The 12,056-nt window shown below is 33.1% G+C and overlaps 2 protein-coding genes across 5 annotated transcripts; one reads left to right on the top strand and one right to left on the bottom strand.

Moving 5' to 3' along the window:
• The first annotated feature begins 703 nt into the window (after nucleotides 1-703).
• On the top strand, nucleotides 704-6,185 carry LOC114422521 (GATA transcription factor 28-like). 3 transcript variants are annotated; one of them, XM_028388915.1, is made up of 9 exons: nucleotides 707-936; nucleotides 1,114-1,210; nucleotides 1,479-1,821; nucleotides 3,045-3,131; nucleotides 3,213-3,346; nucleotides 3,994-4,125; nucleotides 4,205-4,310; nucleotides 5,658-5,714; nucleotides 5,815-6,185. In XM_028388915.1, the coding sequence occupies exons 2-9, from the start codon at nucleotides 1,131-1,133 to the stop codon at nucleotides 5,878-5,880; spliced, it is 1,005 nt and encodes a 334-aa protein (XP_028244716.1). In that variant the 5' UTR covers nucleotides 707-936; nucleotides 1,114-1,130; the 3' UTR covers nucleotides 5,881-6,185. The 3 variants fall into 3 exon arrangements, with proteins under 3 accessions (XP_028244718.1, XP_028244716.1, XP_028244717.1); XM_028388917.1 differs by lacking the exons at nucleotides 5,658-5,714; nucleotides 5,815-6,185 and adding an exon at nucleotides 4,636-5,632 and having other exon boundaries at nucleotides 704-936; XM_028388916.1 differs by lacking the exon at nucleotides 1,114-1,210 and having other exon boundaries at nucleotides 709-936.
• A 122-nt stretch (nucleotides 6,186-6,307) lies between these two features.
• Nucleotides 6,308-9,688, bottom strand: LOC114422520 (KH domain-containing protein HEN4-like). Of its 2 annotated transcripts, none has more exons than XR_003668692.1 (7): nucleotides 9,213-9,688; nucleotides 8,678-9,025; nucleotides 7,941-8,189; nucleotides 7,123-7,534; nucleotides 6,921-6,994; nucleotides 6,708-6,822; nucleotides 6,308-6,616 (listed from the first exon to the last, which is right to left on the bottom strand). XR_003668692.1 is itself a non-coding variant. In XM_028388914.1 (7 exons), exons 1-7 carry the CDS (start codon nucleotides 9,621-9,623, stop codon nucleotides 6,473-6,475), a joined length of 1,698 nt encoding a protein of 565 aa, XP_028244715.1. In that variant the 5' UTR covers nucleotides 9,624-9,687; the 3' UTR covers nucleotides 6,308-6,472. The 2 variants fall into 2 exon arrangements, 1 of the variants encoding a protein (XP_028244715.1); XM_028388914.1 differs by having other exon boundaries at nucleotides 7,178-7,534; nucleotides 9,213-9,687.
• Nucleotides 9,689-12,056: the final 2,368 nt, after the last annotated feature.

Below are 12,056 nucleotides of genomic sequence, written 5' to 3'. Positions count from 1 at the left end.
TTATTAAAAACTATCCTTTTTATTAGTATTTTTTTAATAATTTTCTCTCCTTATTTATATTAAATGAGATGTAAAATTTATCAAAATTAATGATTTTCAATAAATTTTAAATAATCACAGGGAGAGTATTTCAGGGGAAATAAGTAAGAAAATACTTTTAATATTCCTCTTGATTTAAAATCTTTCTACAATATAAGTGGGTGTTTAGCTTCATGTTGAAAAATTAAAGCAATTTTAAGTAATTTGTAAATTGCATCCAAAAATTTATACCAAATTTTTTCCTTCATTTTATAATAAAAACATCTAAATATAAATCACTTCTATTTAAAATCAATTTTATAAAATTAATTACATTCAAAATTAATTTTCTAGACGTTCATACTAAATACATACGCCATTTCTGGCGAAAAAAATCGTTATCCTAAAGTTTCCTTTTAGGGTTAAAAAACTATAGTATTTGGTATCATCATAAATGAATCCATGTATTGGTCAAAAATAAATAAATCCATATGGTAACTGGAACAGTAAAAAAGGCAGCATAAATAGTGAATCACTTTAATTCGAATAAGAAAGTGTTTTTAGTTAAATTGTGAAGGTGAAGAAAAACAAATTATTAGTGGTCACATTGCATGCAATGATGAAATAATTTTGGGTTTGGGAAAAAATATTGACTTGGAATTGGAACAAAACAAGGCACTGTCTCGTGTCTCCCTGATCTCATTCCCCATCGTCCTTTCATTACCGACCCATTTTATTTTAACACTCTCTCTCTCTCCCTCTTCATACATTTTACCCGTTACTCTCTCTCTCTCTCCATCTTCATTCTCTTCTTCTTCTTCACTATTTTCTCAGTTATCGTGACCTTATCCCAACCCTTTTCTGTTGCGAAGGTGCTTCTGGGCTGTTGTCAGATCAATCCACAACCCTCAATTGTTGGTCTGCTTCTTCTCCCTAAAAATGCTTTCTTTCTTTCTTTTCCCTTCCCATTTAATATTTTCCAACTATAAATTTCGTGCCTTCTTTCCTTTCATTTTCATCCTCTACACTTGGATGTTTTGTTTTTCTGATTATTCTTTCTTCTGATGCAAAACCAAAACTATTCCTTTACCTCAGGGATTCATATAAAGTCTATGCTTTCACTCAAATGCTTTAAGTGCCTGCAATCTCTTTTTGTCTTATCCGTTGCAAAGGGAGGCTTTCCTTGCTGCTGGTTTGGGATACTTTTACATTTTTGTTTTGATATGCTTATCACGTTTAATTTCCTAGAAATGTACTTTAATTAGAATATAATGCTGCACACTATCCTTTACTAGTTATGGCATTATACTTTCTGATTTTATGTGTAGTTTGTTTTGCTAGAAGAAATTCCTGCTCTCCCTAGTCCAGAGTTGTTAACTTGTTTTTACTATGTGGTTGTTGTTGTTTTTACTGCTAGTTTTCTATGGATACTTTTAATCATCTTTCTGCCATTTCCTAAGGTGTTTTGGCTCTTCCTGTATCATGGATGGTATTCATGGGGGTGATTCTCGGATACACATAACTGATGGACAGCATCCTATACACGTGCCATATGTGCAAGAACACGAGCATCATGGACTCCACCATATAAGCAATGGGAATGGGATAGATGATGATCATAATGATGGTGGTGATACTAACTGTGGTGGAAGTGAGAGTATGGAAGGTGAAGTCCCCTCCAACCATGGAAATCTCCCTGACAATCATGCTGTAATGATGGATCAAGGGGGTGATTCTGGGGATCAGCTTACGTTGTCTTTTCAGGGCCAGGTTTATGTCTTTGACTCCGTGTCACCAGAAAAGGTGCATCAACTTATCTTAGGTTTTTTCATTTTTGCATTCACATGACATTGCCCCTCATGTCTAACCTAGTATGCGTGAGTTAAGCCTTTGTTGTAGATATTGATTTCCAGTTGATTACTTCAAGTATATTTAGTTCAATGACTCCTAGATTATCCAATCATAAAAATGATGATGCTTGAGTTATAAATAATAGAATGCATTGATGAAACTGTGTTCTTGTAGTGCAGTTAGTGTCCATTCATGGATTCTTACTTTTTGGCTTTGGCAAATATTTCTGCTGTAAGGAGTTACGGAGGCCAGCTATGAACGATACAAATAATTTTTTTTATGGGTATTCATACGAGTCTTTTAAGTATGTTTGGTTTTCCCATTTCTTCTTGAGCATTTGTCCTCTTTGTTGATCTATGACAAATGTATCACTCAAGCTTAGGGGGAGATTTTATTGCACAGCTACAAGACCTGCAATGTTGTATGGAACTGAGTGTTAGACAGTGAAAAGCCAATAAAAGAATAAATACCATGCACTAGTGATAAGAATGTTGCACTGGATGAGTGGACATACTAGTCATAAAGGCATTATAAGGAAAGTTCTTGACATGAATACTATTCTAGAACAAAAATGAATACTTGACATGAAAACTATTGTAGAACAAAAATGATAGAATATGTTTTGGGTGGTTTGGACATGTGTGGACAGGACTTGTAGAAATCTTAGTAAGAAAAGTAGATATAGAGGGTCAATCCCTATTGCTTTGCTAAAAGTATAGTGAGACTGATAAAAATTATTGGCACTAAGATTTAGAGGTCAATGGTTTGTCTTTTAGCAAGATTCACAATAGAACATTATGGTGTTGCTTGTTCCTTGTTGCCAACCTCACCTGTTGGAAAAAAAGGCTTGATTGTTGTTGTTTGTCATTTTTGTTGATGAATTGTATCAATTAAGAAACGTTGACTAGCTATTTTCTTTTAACCCCTCTACAGCACCATTTGCACAGGCATAGACCCGTACTGTCTTGACTTTCAATGCTTGACATGTGGAAAAATTTATCTTAATATGCAGTTTAATAAGCTTTTTTGGTATGTTTTATAATATGATTGTAAAAGATTGCTTTGAGCTATGATAATTAACAATTTAATATATTGGTAACCAAGTTAGGTTAGGAATTACCGCCAACACTGATTTACTGAAGAAAATAGTTTCTGATAATCGATGTCTTTCTCAGGTTCAAGCTGTACTACTGTTACTGGGAGGCCGCGAAATACCTCCAACTATGCCTGCCATGCCAGTATCTCCTAACCATAATAACCGGGTATTACTACATTATTGGTTGGAGTGCAATTGATGCTCTTTTTCTAGTCAAATATATGTGGCTCATGAAGTATTTTATTAGGGATATACTGGTACTCCGCAAAAATTCAGTGTCCCTCAGAGATTAGCTTCATTGATTAGGTTTCGTGAAAAGCGGAAGGAACGAAATTATGACAAAAAAATTCGCTATACTGTTCGTAAAGAAGTAGCATTAAGGTATGGTGTTTCCTATCATTATTTTTTAGATTAAGCTTTCATGGAATACTTGTTTGTGTTAGAATCCTGACTTTACAGTACTCCATTTATGTTTGTAATGTTGCGTTATTGATAAGAGTAAAGGGAGCAAAACAGAACATCATGGTGAATTTCTTGAAGGGTCTGCAGTAATCTAAATTTGTCTGTTGAAGCCTCCTAATTATCATGTATCACCTCATTGTAGCTTTTGGGATATCATGTCTAAATTCTTTCAAAATCTGTGATCCATTGTAGTTGGTTTTTTGGGCTGTTTTTAATCTTTTATATTTCTCAAGGGCAAGAATCTATTTCTTTAAGAAAACCATCAAAAGCATAATTGATATGGGGCATCAATGATGTTGCTTAGGTGTAACTCAACAATAAATTGGAGATTTGATTGAGAGACAATCTGTCTTAACTCTGTCTGAAATATGTTCCGTCTATTGTCTTATAGCTCTAGCTTTCTTAAGGTGGTATAATAGTGTAGTGAATGCATGATACTGGCAAGTTTATGTGCTGATGTTTTCTCTCTTTATCATGTAAATATATTCCTAAATCCACATCCTCATTGACAATGTTACCTTGATATGTTTGCCCCACTCACTAACAAATACAAGTGACTTTTATAGGATGCAAAGAAATAAAGGTCAGTTTACATCTTCCAAGTCCAATAATGATGAATCTGCATCAAATGCCACAAATTGGGGGATGGATGAAAACTGGACAGCAGACAATAGTGGATCCCAGCAGCAAGATATTGTGTAAGTTGACTGGTTCATTCTAGGAAAAGAGGGAGATTATATCATTTGACAAATGGTGTTTTCTGTCAATTTATGTCAGTTGTAGGCACTGTGGCATCAGTGAGAAGAGTACACCAATGATGCGACGCGGGCCTGAAGGGCCAAGGACCCTCTGCAATGCTTGTGGTCTTATGTGGGCAAATAAGGTAAATGAGTTATGTTTATATTCTTTATGTCCGTTGCTATCATTTTGTATATTCTTTATTGCTCTATAAATAAATATTAATGTGGCTCAATTCCTTCCAATTTACTATTGACATCTTAATATTTAATTATTATGGTATGTGCATATACTAATGTGTCAATCTTTTGATGATTATTCAAATATACCTGTTGATTATGATTATGCTCTGTTATTATGGTATGCGCATACTAATTCAGCTGGCCACACAATGATATTATATGCTGTTATTCTGTATGCATATTTCATCTATATACTTAATTTGTAGCACTAAATTGAGGTGATTGCAGTCTTTTGTTTGAAGGAATGTGATAAGAACCTTGGGAGAATCATATTATAAAAGCTAGCTGTTGTAATTGGAGCCCGAAACTTTATAAACCTCACACGACAATCTCATCCTTCCAATGTGGAACTTGAGCCCCATTCTTTGCAATTGAATCCTTACAATTTACATCTCGCCATGCTCTGCAACCTTGGCGTTCATGGGTGTTGACTGTGCATTAGCCTTTTGACTAGTCCCGGTAAAATACTGCAAAGCTGACATCACCACCTGTGCTCCTCGTTTGCAGCTGAGAGAAATGGTGGAAAGCTCTGATATCAATTGATAAGAATCTTGAGAAAACTATATCACAAAAGCTATAACCATTGTAGTTGCAGAGACCAGTGCCTTATATTTCCCATTTGAGGCTAAAGTCTCATACCTTGCAATCAGATCCAAACAGAATGTTGTGAAGTTTTATTGTCTTTAGCTCAATGCCTTACATCATGTGTATTTAATCACATGAATTTAGGTATCTTGAATCTGTTAATGTAACTCTGCATGAAAGAAAAATATATAAAAAGCTTTGAGAAGAAAACAAAAATAATACATGCAAGCTTTGTAATGAATGGTTTGAGTTTTGACAATCCCTTTGAGAGTTACCTGAGGGAGACCAGCATAGATAATAGATTCTATCCTTGTGGGGTATAAACCATGTTTTACAAGTTCACGCACTAGTCTTTATCGGGTTTTAAGGAAAATATAAAAGATTAATTGCAATTCTTTTCTTCAGTGTTATCACTAAAATGAAGTCAAAGAAATTACAGCACAATCAGTAACTTTCTCTAAAATATCTGACCGATTTACTATCTTTGAAATCGATTTAAATTCAGTAGGATTCTAGTTCTATCATGCATGTTGCACTCGTTCCCTTAATATAGTTCCAAGCTTCTTATTTTATTTCAAGAAAGTACTATCAGGTACATTTCAGCAAAAAATTTATGCCTTATTTTGATTTAGTTTGTTGTTATTTTCTTATTTTCTGAACCACAGGGAATCCTGAGGGACCTATCAAGGGCGGCACCCTTATCTGGGACTATCAAGAATGAGGTCAGAAACCATGCATTCATTAAATTTCATGATGTATTTCTTGCAAACTTAGAAACTTGGATCTTCTTTATGACCTTAACTTTTCCTTCATTGAAAACAGAATAAAAGTTTAGAGGCCAACCAGATAGTCCATAGAGTTGCAGGAGAAGCTGATGATTCATCATGATGAACTTTATATTTTGGTGAGAATGGAGAGCGATTCCACGAAATAATGGTGATGGGAGAGTTTGCCCCTAGATAAGAAATTGCAGAAGGGGGGGCTTTTTCTACTAAGTTTTTAGTGAAAATGTTTAAATGAGCATTCTGTATTTTGTTTTGAATATATGAAGAAAGTCATTATTGCCTTGTGACAGCTAGTTCTTTTTGGGGAATTTTATTTATTTTGGGTATGCTGAACAGCTTCAAGCCTTCGATGCACTTCCTGATGTTGTATTACGTTGTATTTAAAAAAAATGGTCTCTTTTATAATTAGATTGTGTGATTTTCATTTCACTTTTAAGTCCATCAACATTGGACTATTTTGGATGAGTTATTATCGAATTTTGCGTTGGGAAGGCAACTTACTACAAGGGATTAGAAACAGCAATAAACTCTCAAGCGGCCTGGAAAGAACAAATAAATTACACTAATTGAACGTGCAATTCACAAAATGGTACGACAACCTTGACATAAATCCTTAATCCATCACGAATGGAATATCTATTACAAGATTTGCTGCGTGGATTTTAATTTTTAGATTGCCTCTTGTTCTTGCAGTCTCAAGCTACAGTCTGCCCACACAAAATGAAACCTTGAATTAGGCATTGAGCAGCGTGAGTTTGATCTGGTGCTCCAGACACAATCACCAGACCCTCAGTGGCTCCAGGTTTTGAATCATGAACAGCCACGTTTGCACCAGACGTCTGAGGAAAACCCAAGGGTCAAAAAACTGCTATAAGACAATGTTTAGCAAACAATAAGAAATGAACTGGCGGTACTCAGATTTAGAAAGACCTGTCGAATCTGAGTTAGGTTGCTATTGTTCTCCCCATACACGTGAGTTAAATACATATATGGGATGGTGATCTCAATAGTTAAGCTATTTGGATTCTGCAATGGATTTCCGTTCCTGGAAATAACACAAATACCAGCATAAGACATTTGGTACAACACCTGTTTTTATAAACGTTGGATATACCGGCACTTCAAAAAACTTCCTACACTCACTTTACAGGGGTCTCATTTCTAGAGGTCAAACTAGAAGTATCAGCTGTTCCTCCTGGATTTCCTCTGTCAACAGCCTGAAATACGAACCTAATGTGTATAAACATCATTTTTAAATATAAAGGACAGGCTGGGAGGCGTTTACCCCCTCACCCGCTTCCTCCACCGAAAAATAGAAAAATAGAAAAATAGAAAATGTTTAGACCATAGATATGAAGATTCCCAGGCATTAACCCCTGTATCTGAAAAGTGAAACTGACCAGAGGATTCCACGATCTTGGAGAATTTGGTCCTTCATAACCACGAGGATAGGGAACTCGATCCATGTTTGGTGGACCACGTCCCATACCATGTACAAATGCATGCTGCTGATGGTCAACAGGCATGGGGGGAACAGTTGAATGGTCATGAGGGTGCCCAACTTGAGGAGGAGGAGGGTGGCCAGAGGACATCAAGTGATTTCTTGGCCTAAATAAAGGAGGTGGCATTTCTGGAAATGGTGGAAAATGTGGTGGTGCACTAAAATTTGGAGGAGTCCTTATTGGGAAAATGGTTTCCCGAATTCTGTTGGTTATGTGAAACAAAGCATCTTGTACAGATTGCAAGCTCCCAATAACCTGCGATAGAACAATTTTATTTAATATGTTAAGATCCTACTTGTTGAACAGAAGACCGTCAAAACCCAAAACATAAATCCTTTCAAAAAAAAAACATAAATCTACATCTAGGGACGTTTACAGCAGGATTATAGGCAAACGATCTAAAAGTCATTATTTTCTCTTTAGTAGCTAAACTATGCAAGTAAACAAAATCCTACGTCCTACAGGGAACACAAATAGCTGAAACCAAGGAAGTTAAAATCACAAAGGGAAGTAAAAATCACAAATTGTAAAATTTTACAAAATTCATAATACATATTCATAATCCTAGGATTGAAACTAGAGCTGAATAGTAGGATACAAAGTTTGGATAAGCCAATGAAAAAACATAACTTGCTCTTTCTCAAGGTACACTGAAAGTTACCTGTACAACTTCTTCATTTTGGGAAATGTATTTAATCTGTTCCTTTGAAAAAATGCGAATACTAGCACCTGTGGCCCTTCGCATTTCAGATATAACAAGACCTCCCTTGCCCAAGAGGCAGCCCACCTGTGGTGAACGCACAAGAAGCTTAGCAACAACTGCAGCACTTGGTTCAAATCCAATCTCTGTGAGTCGACAATGAACACGGATGACAGCTTCTTGTGCAGGAGAATGTTTTTGCTCTGATGTCTGCAGAAGATTATATCAAATTTAGTTTGTTTCCAAGACAAATATCATAGAAATTGTATATAATATTTTATAATTTTCTACTACACGCTCCCATAAGCTGCAGGCATGTTTTGCAAAGAAAACTACCAATACGGAGAAGTTACCATGATTAGAACAACTCAACAGCAACTCACAGGGGAAACAATCTGAAGATGAACCCCAGCCACAAAAATCACACAAAGATTACCTGTTTGATTATAACAAAAGAACAATCGTATTTTAGAATTTCTAACAAAGATCCCCAGAATAACTTGAAACCAGAGAGCCAGCTCGCAATCATCCCAACAAACACCCAAAGTTACAAACAGGAATCTTTCCTTGACATAATATTGAAGAGTCAGCACAACCAAAGCAAAAGTTGTAGAATTTTACACACAATTCACGTAAAAAGTTATCCTATGCAGGCAGAGCATTATGTATCAAAGAGAAATAAGAAGTTGTTGTCATGCCTCTTGTGCAGATATGACAACAACACGCTCATCCGAATCAGGTCCGGCCTCCACAATTTGGATAGATGCACCAGTTTCGTTCTGGAGAGCCCGCACTACAGAACCACCTTTGCCAATAAGGCTACCAACTTTATCATGGCGACACAAGAGCTTGAAGACAACCTCCTCTTCCACAAACATCCTATGAGAAGAATGTCCAGCACTTTCAGAATAAGCACCTCTGGAATGATGATCAGGAGGAGCATATGAACCTCCTCCAGAAGGCTTAAAGGCACCATAATTGTTCTCATGAAGACAAGCTGAAACAGATAGAACCGCTTTCTTTACTGCGCCAAAGTTTCCAGTTATCTGCATAATACATCATAATCCTATCATATATAAGCCAGCCTCAACAGTTTATTTATGAAAGAATAGTGTGGAGTGTGATTAGATTTAATTTATTTATTTTTCTTCCACGGGAGGCAATCCTATTTGAGTTGAATGAGACCACTCAAGTGTGATTAAATTATATTAGAGTAGAATAGAAAAAGAAGACCTGGATGAATTCGTCTCCGGGAGGAGGAGGAGGTTGATCTTTGGGCAAAACCCTAATGTGGGCCCCAGTGTCTTGCCGGATCTTTTCGACGATCTTGCCTCCACGGCCGAGAACACATCCAACCTGATAGCTGGGGGCCACCAATTTACACGACACTGTCGAATTCTTAGTTTCTTCATCCATCGTTCTCTCCAAAACCCTAATCAACGCAACCTGCGCAGCAGACTCGTCGCCCACGATAACAACCACGCGCTCCTCCGCGCCGACCAAGTCCTCCACCAGAATCTTAGCTCCGTCGCCGCCGATAGCCGCTACGTCCGCCGTCTTTGCAGCCGGACACACTATTCGGAAAACGGCGTCGGGTGCCGCGGGCGGAGCATGGCGGCGCTTCTTGCTATTGTTGTTGGACATGATGACATCACATCAAACAACTTCACTTCCTCATCTTTTGTTCTGTTATGTTCCGCATCTCAAATTCTATGCAATTTACTTACACGTGTACACAATGCCGAAATAGTATTCGCTGCGTCAGTTTTTTCACGCACTTATGGAGCCAACGATTCAGATCCGTTGGATAAAATCACATCGTTATGAATGATTCATCAAGATACGTACAGAGTACTAACAAGCTACCGATGCATTCCCATGGCTCACTCTCATTTTTATGCGCGTTCAAAATACACTTGTTCATAAAATTAATTTTTATATTAAAATAACACAATTATTTATTTAGTATTTATATTCTCTAAACATGAAAAAATGATTAGAATAATAGAGTAAAAATTATAATTCAATTAAATCTTAATTTTTAAACTTTTTTTATTCATAAAAATTAAACACGTTAGTAGATATTTATAATATTCATACACTTTGATCAATTGAGTTAGACTTATTTGATCATTTAAATATTGAAAATCATTATTTGTTATTATTTGAAAATTGAAATTACTATTCATGTACTTACCTATTTTCATCTTAATAATTTTTTTAAAAAACATTTAATTATTATGTAATTATGTAAAAAAAATCAATAGTATTACAATAAATTTAATTTATGATATTATTCAGTATGTAGTATTTTGTAATGAATTAAAATTAAAATATTTATTTTATAAATATTAAAGAAAGAGACAAAATATTATTTTATAATAAAATTTAATTTATAGCATAAAAATTTCAACTACGTAGTATAAATCTCATTCAAAAAACTAACTTATTCATAAAATCAATTTATACGATTTCCAAGTAAAAATAATTTTATAATATTTTAAATTAAAAAAAATATTGAGTTGTCACCCATAATGATTGGACTATAATAGTACTGAGCATGGTTTTCTTTCATTAATGATACTTTTAGTTTTTATCATAAAAAATAATTTAATTTATGATATTATTGAGTTAGTATTTTAAAGTATCTTAATACAAATATATTTAATAAATTTATTTTAATAGTTATTATGTATTTATGTAAAGATGATTTTTTGAAGTAAAAAAATATATTGTTTAATCTTTGATATGCAATTGTATTAAATACTTAGAAAAAAATTGTTGTTTATGGTCTTGATTAAGATTGTCTTTTGTGAATAATATTTGAGATCTGTCATAATTGATTTTTTTTTAGTGTATGATATGATTGAATATGAAGTATGCATTTGTGTGAAATACTTGTAGAAAAAACTTATTTAGTAAGTAATTTAAAACTATTTTGTAATAAAAATACATTTTATTGTTATTGCATCATAAAAATTAAAATTAATATAATTGATGATATTATTGAGTGAGTAATTTAAAATTATCTTGTGATAAAAACATATTTAATAAATTCATTTTAATGAAAATATTATATATTTTGTGTAAAAGTGATTTCTAATTAAAAATGATATTATAAGATTTCAAAAAAGTAATAATGTTAATATTTATTGAGTATTTGATGTTCAGTTGTATTAACTATTTGAATACAAAACTTTGTCATCTATAATGGTTTTGAAGATAATTTTATCATGTGGATGATATTTATCATCTCTACCATAGTTAAAATTATTGTAATTCATAGTATGATAAAGTCTTTATGGTTCTTAGTTGTACAAAATATTCAAAAAAAGAAGAGTTTTATCACACATAATATGATTTCTGGTAGAATTTTCTCTCATTAATTAAATTTGTGATTTCTATTTAAAATAATTAAACTAATTAAATTTATGGTATTATTAATAAAAACAATTAAATAAATTAATTTTAAACATAGAGTAAAAATATTATTTTATAATAAATATGTTAACCAATTAGATTTAAATTTATTTTTACTTTAACAATTTCAATCTTATAATATAAATACTAATCACCAAAATATTTATTTATGAGATTACCTAAATTGATTTTATACAATTTTTAAGTAAAACTAGTCTTATATGATTCCAAATTTAAAATAATTTCTAAAAAATTTATGTGAGAAATAATTTTTCTTATATATAAAATTAAATTTCTAGATCAAGACACACATAATTAGCTATTTATATTCTCTAAAATGAAAAGATAGCATTTATGCAATAGATAAAAAATATTTTTTTACAATAATATTGAAAATAAATTAGATTTATTTTCCAATAAATATATATTTAATAAAATGTATTTCAATATATTTATTATGTTATTTATGTAAAATAAATCAACACTATTATATGAATATTAACCAATACAATTATTTGATATTAAATTACTAAAGATAGAGTAAAAAATTAATTTCCAATAAATATATTAACATACAATTCATGCATTTTAAAAAATATTATATAATAAGCATTAGACATATGCTTAGATACTCATTTCTGTCCATTCATAAAGAAT

Source organism: Glycine soja, chromosome 8 (assembly GCF_004193775.1).
Source record: "Glycine soja cultivar W05 chromosome 8, ASM419377v2, whole genome shotgun sequence".
In the NCBI taxonomy this organism is placed as follows: domain Eukaryota; kingdom Viridiplantae; phylum Streptophyta; class Magnoliopsida; order Fabales; family Fabaceae; genus Glycine; species Glycine soja.
The sequence above is the reverse complement of the archived record's forward strand: the minus strand, read 5'-3'. Positions and strand labels throughout refer to the sequence as shown.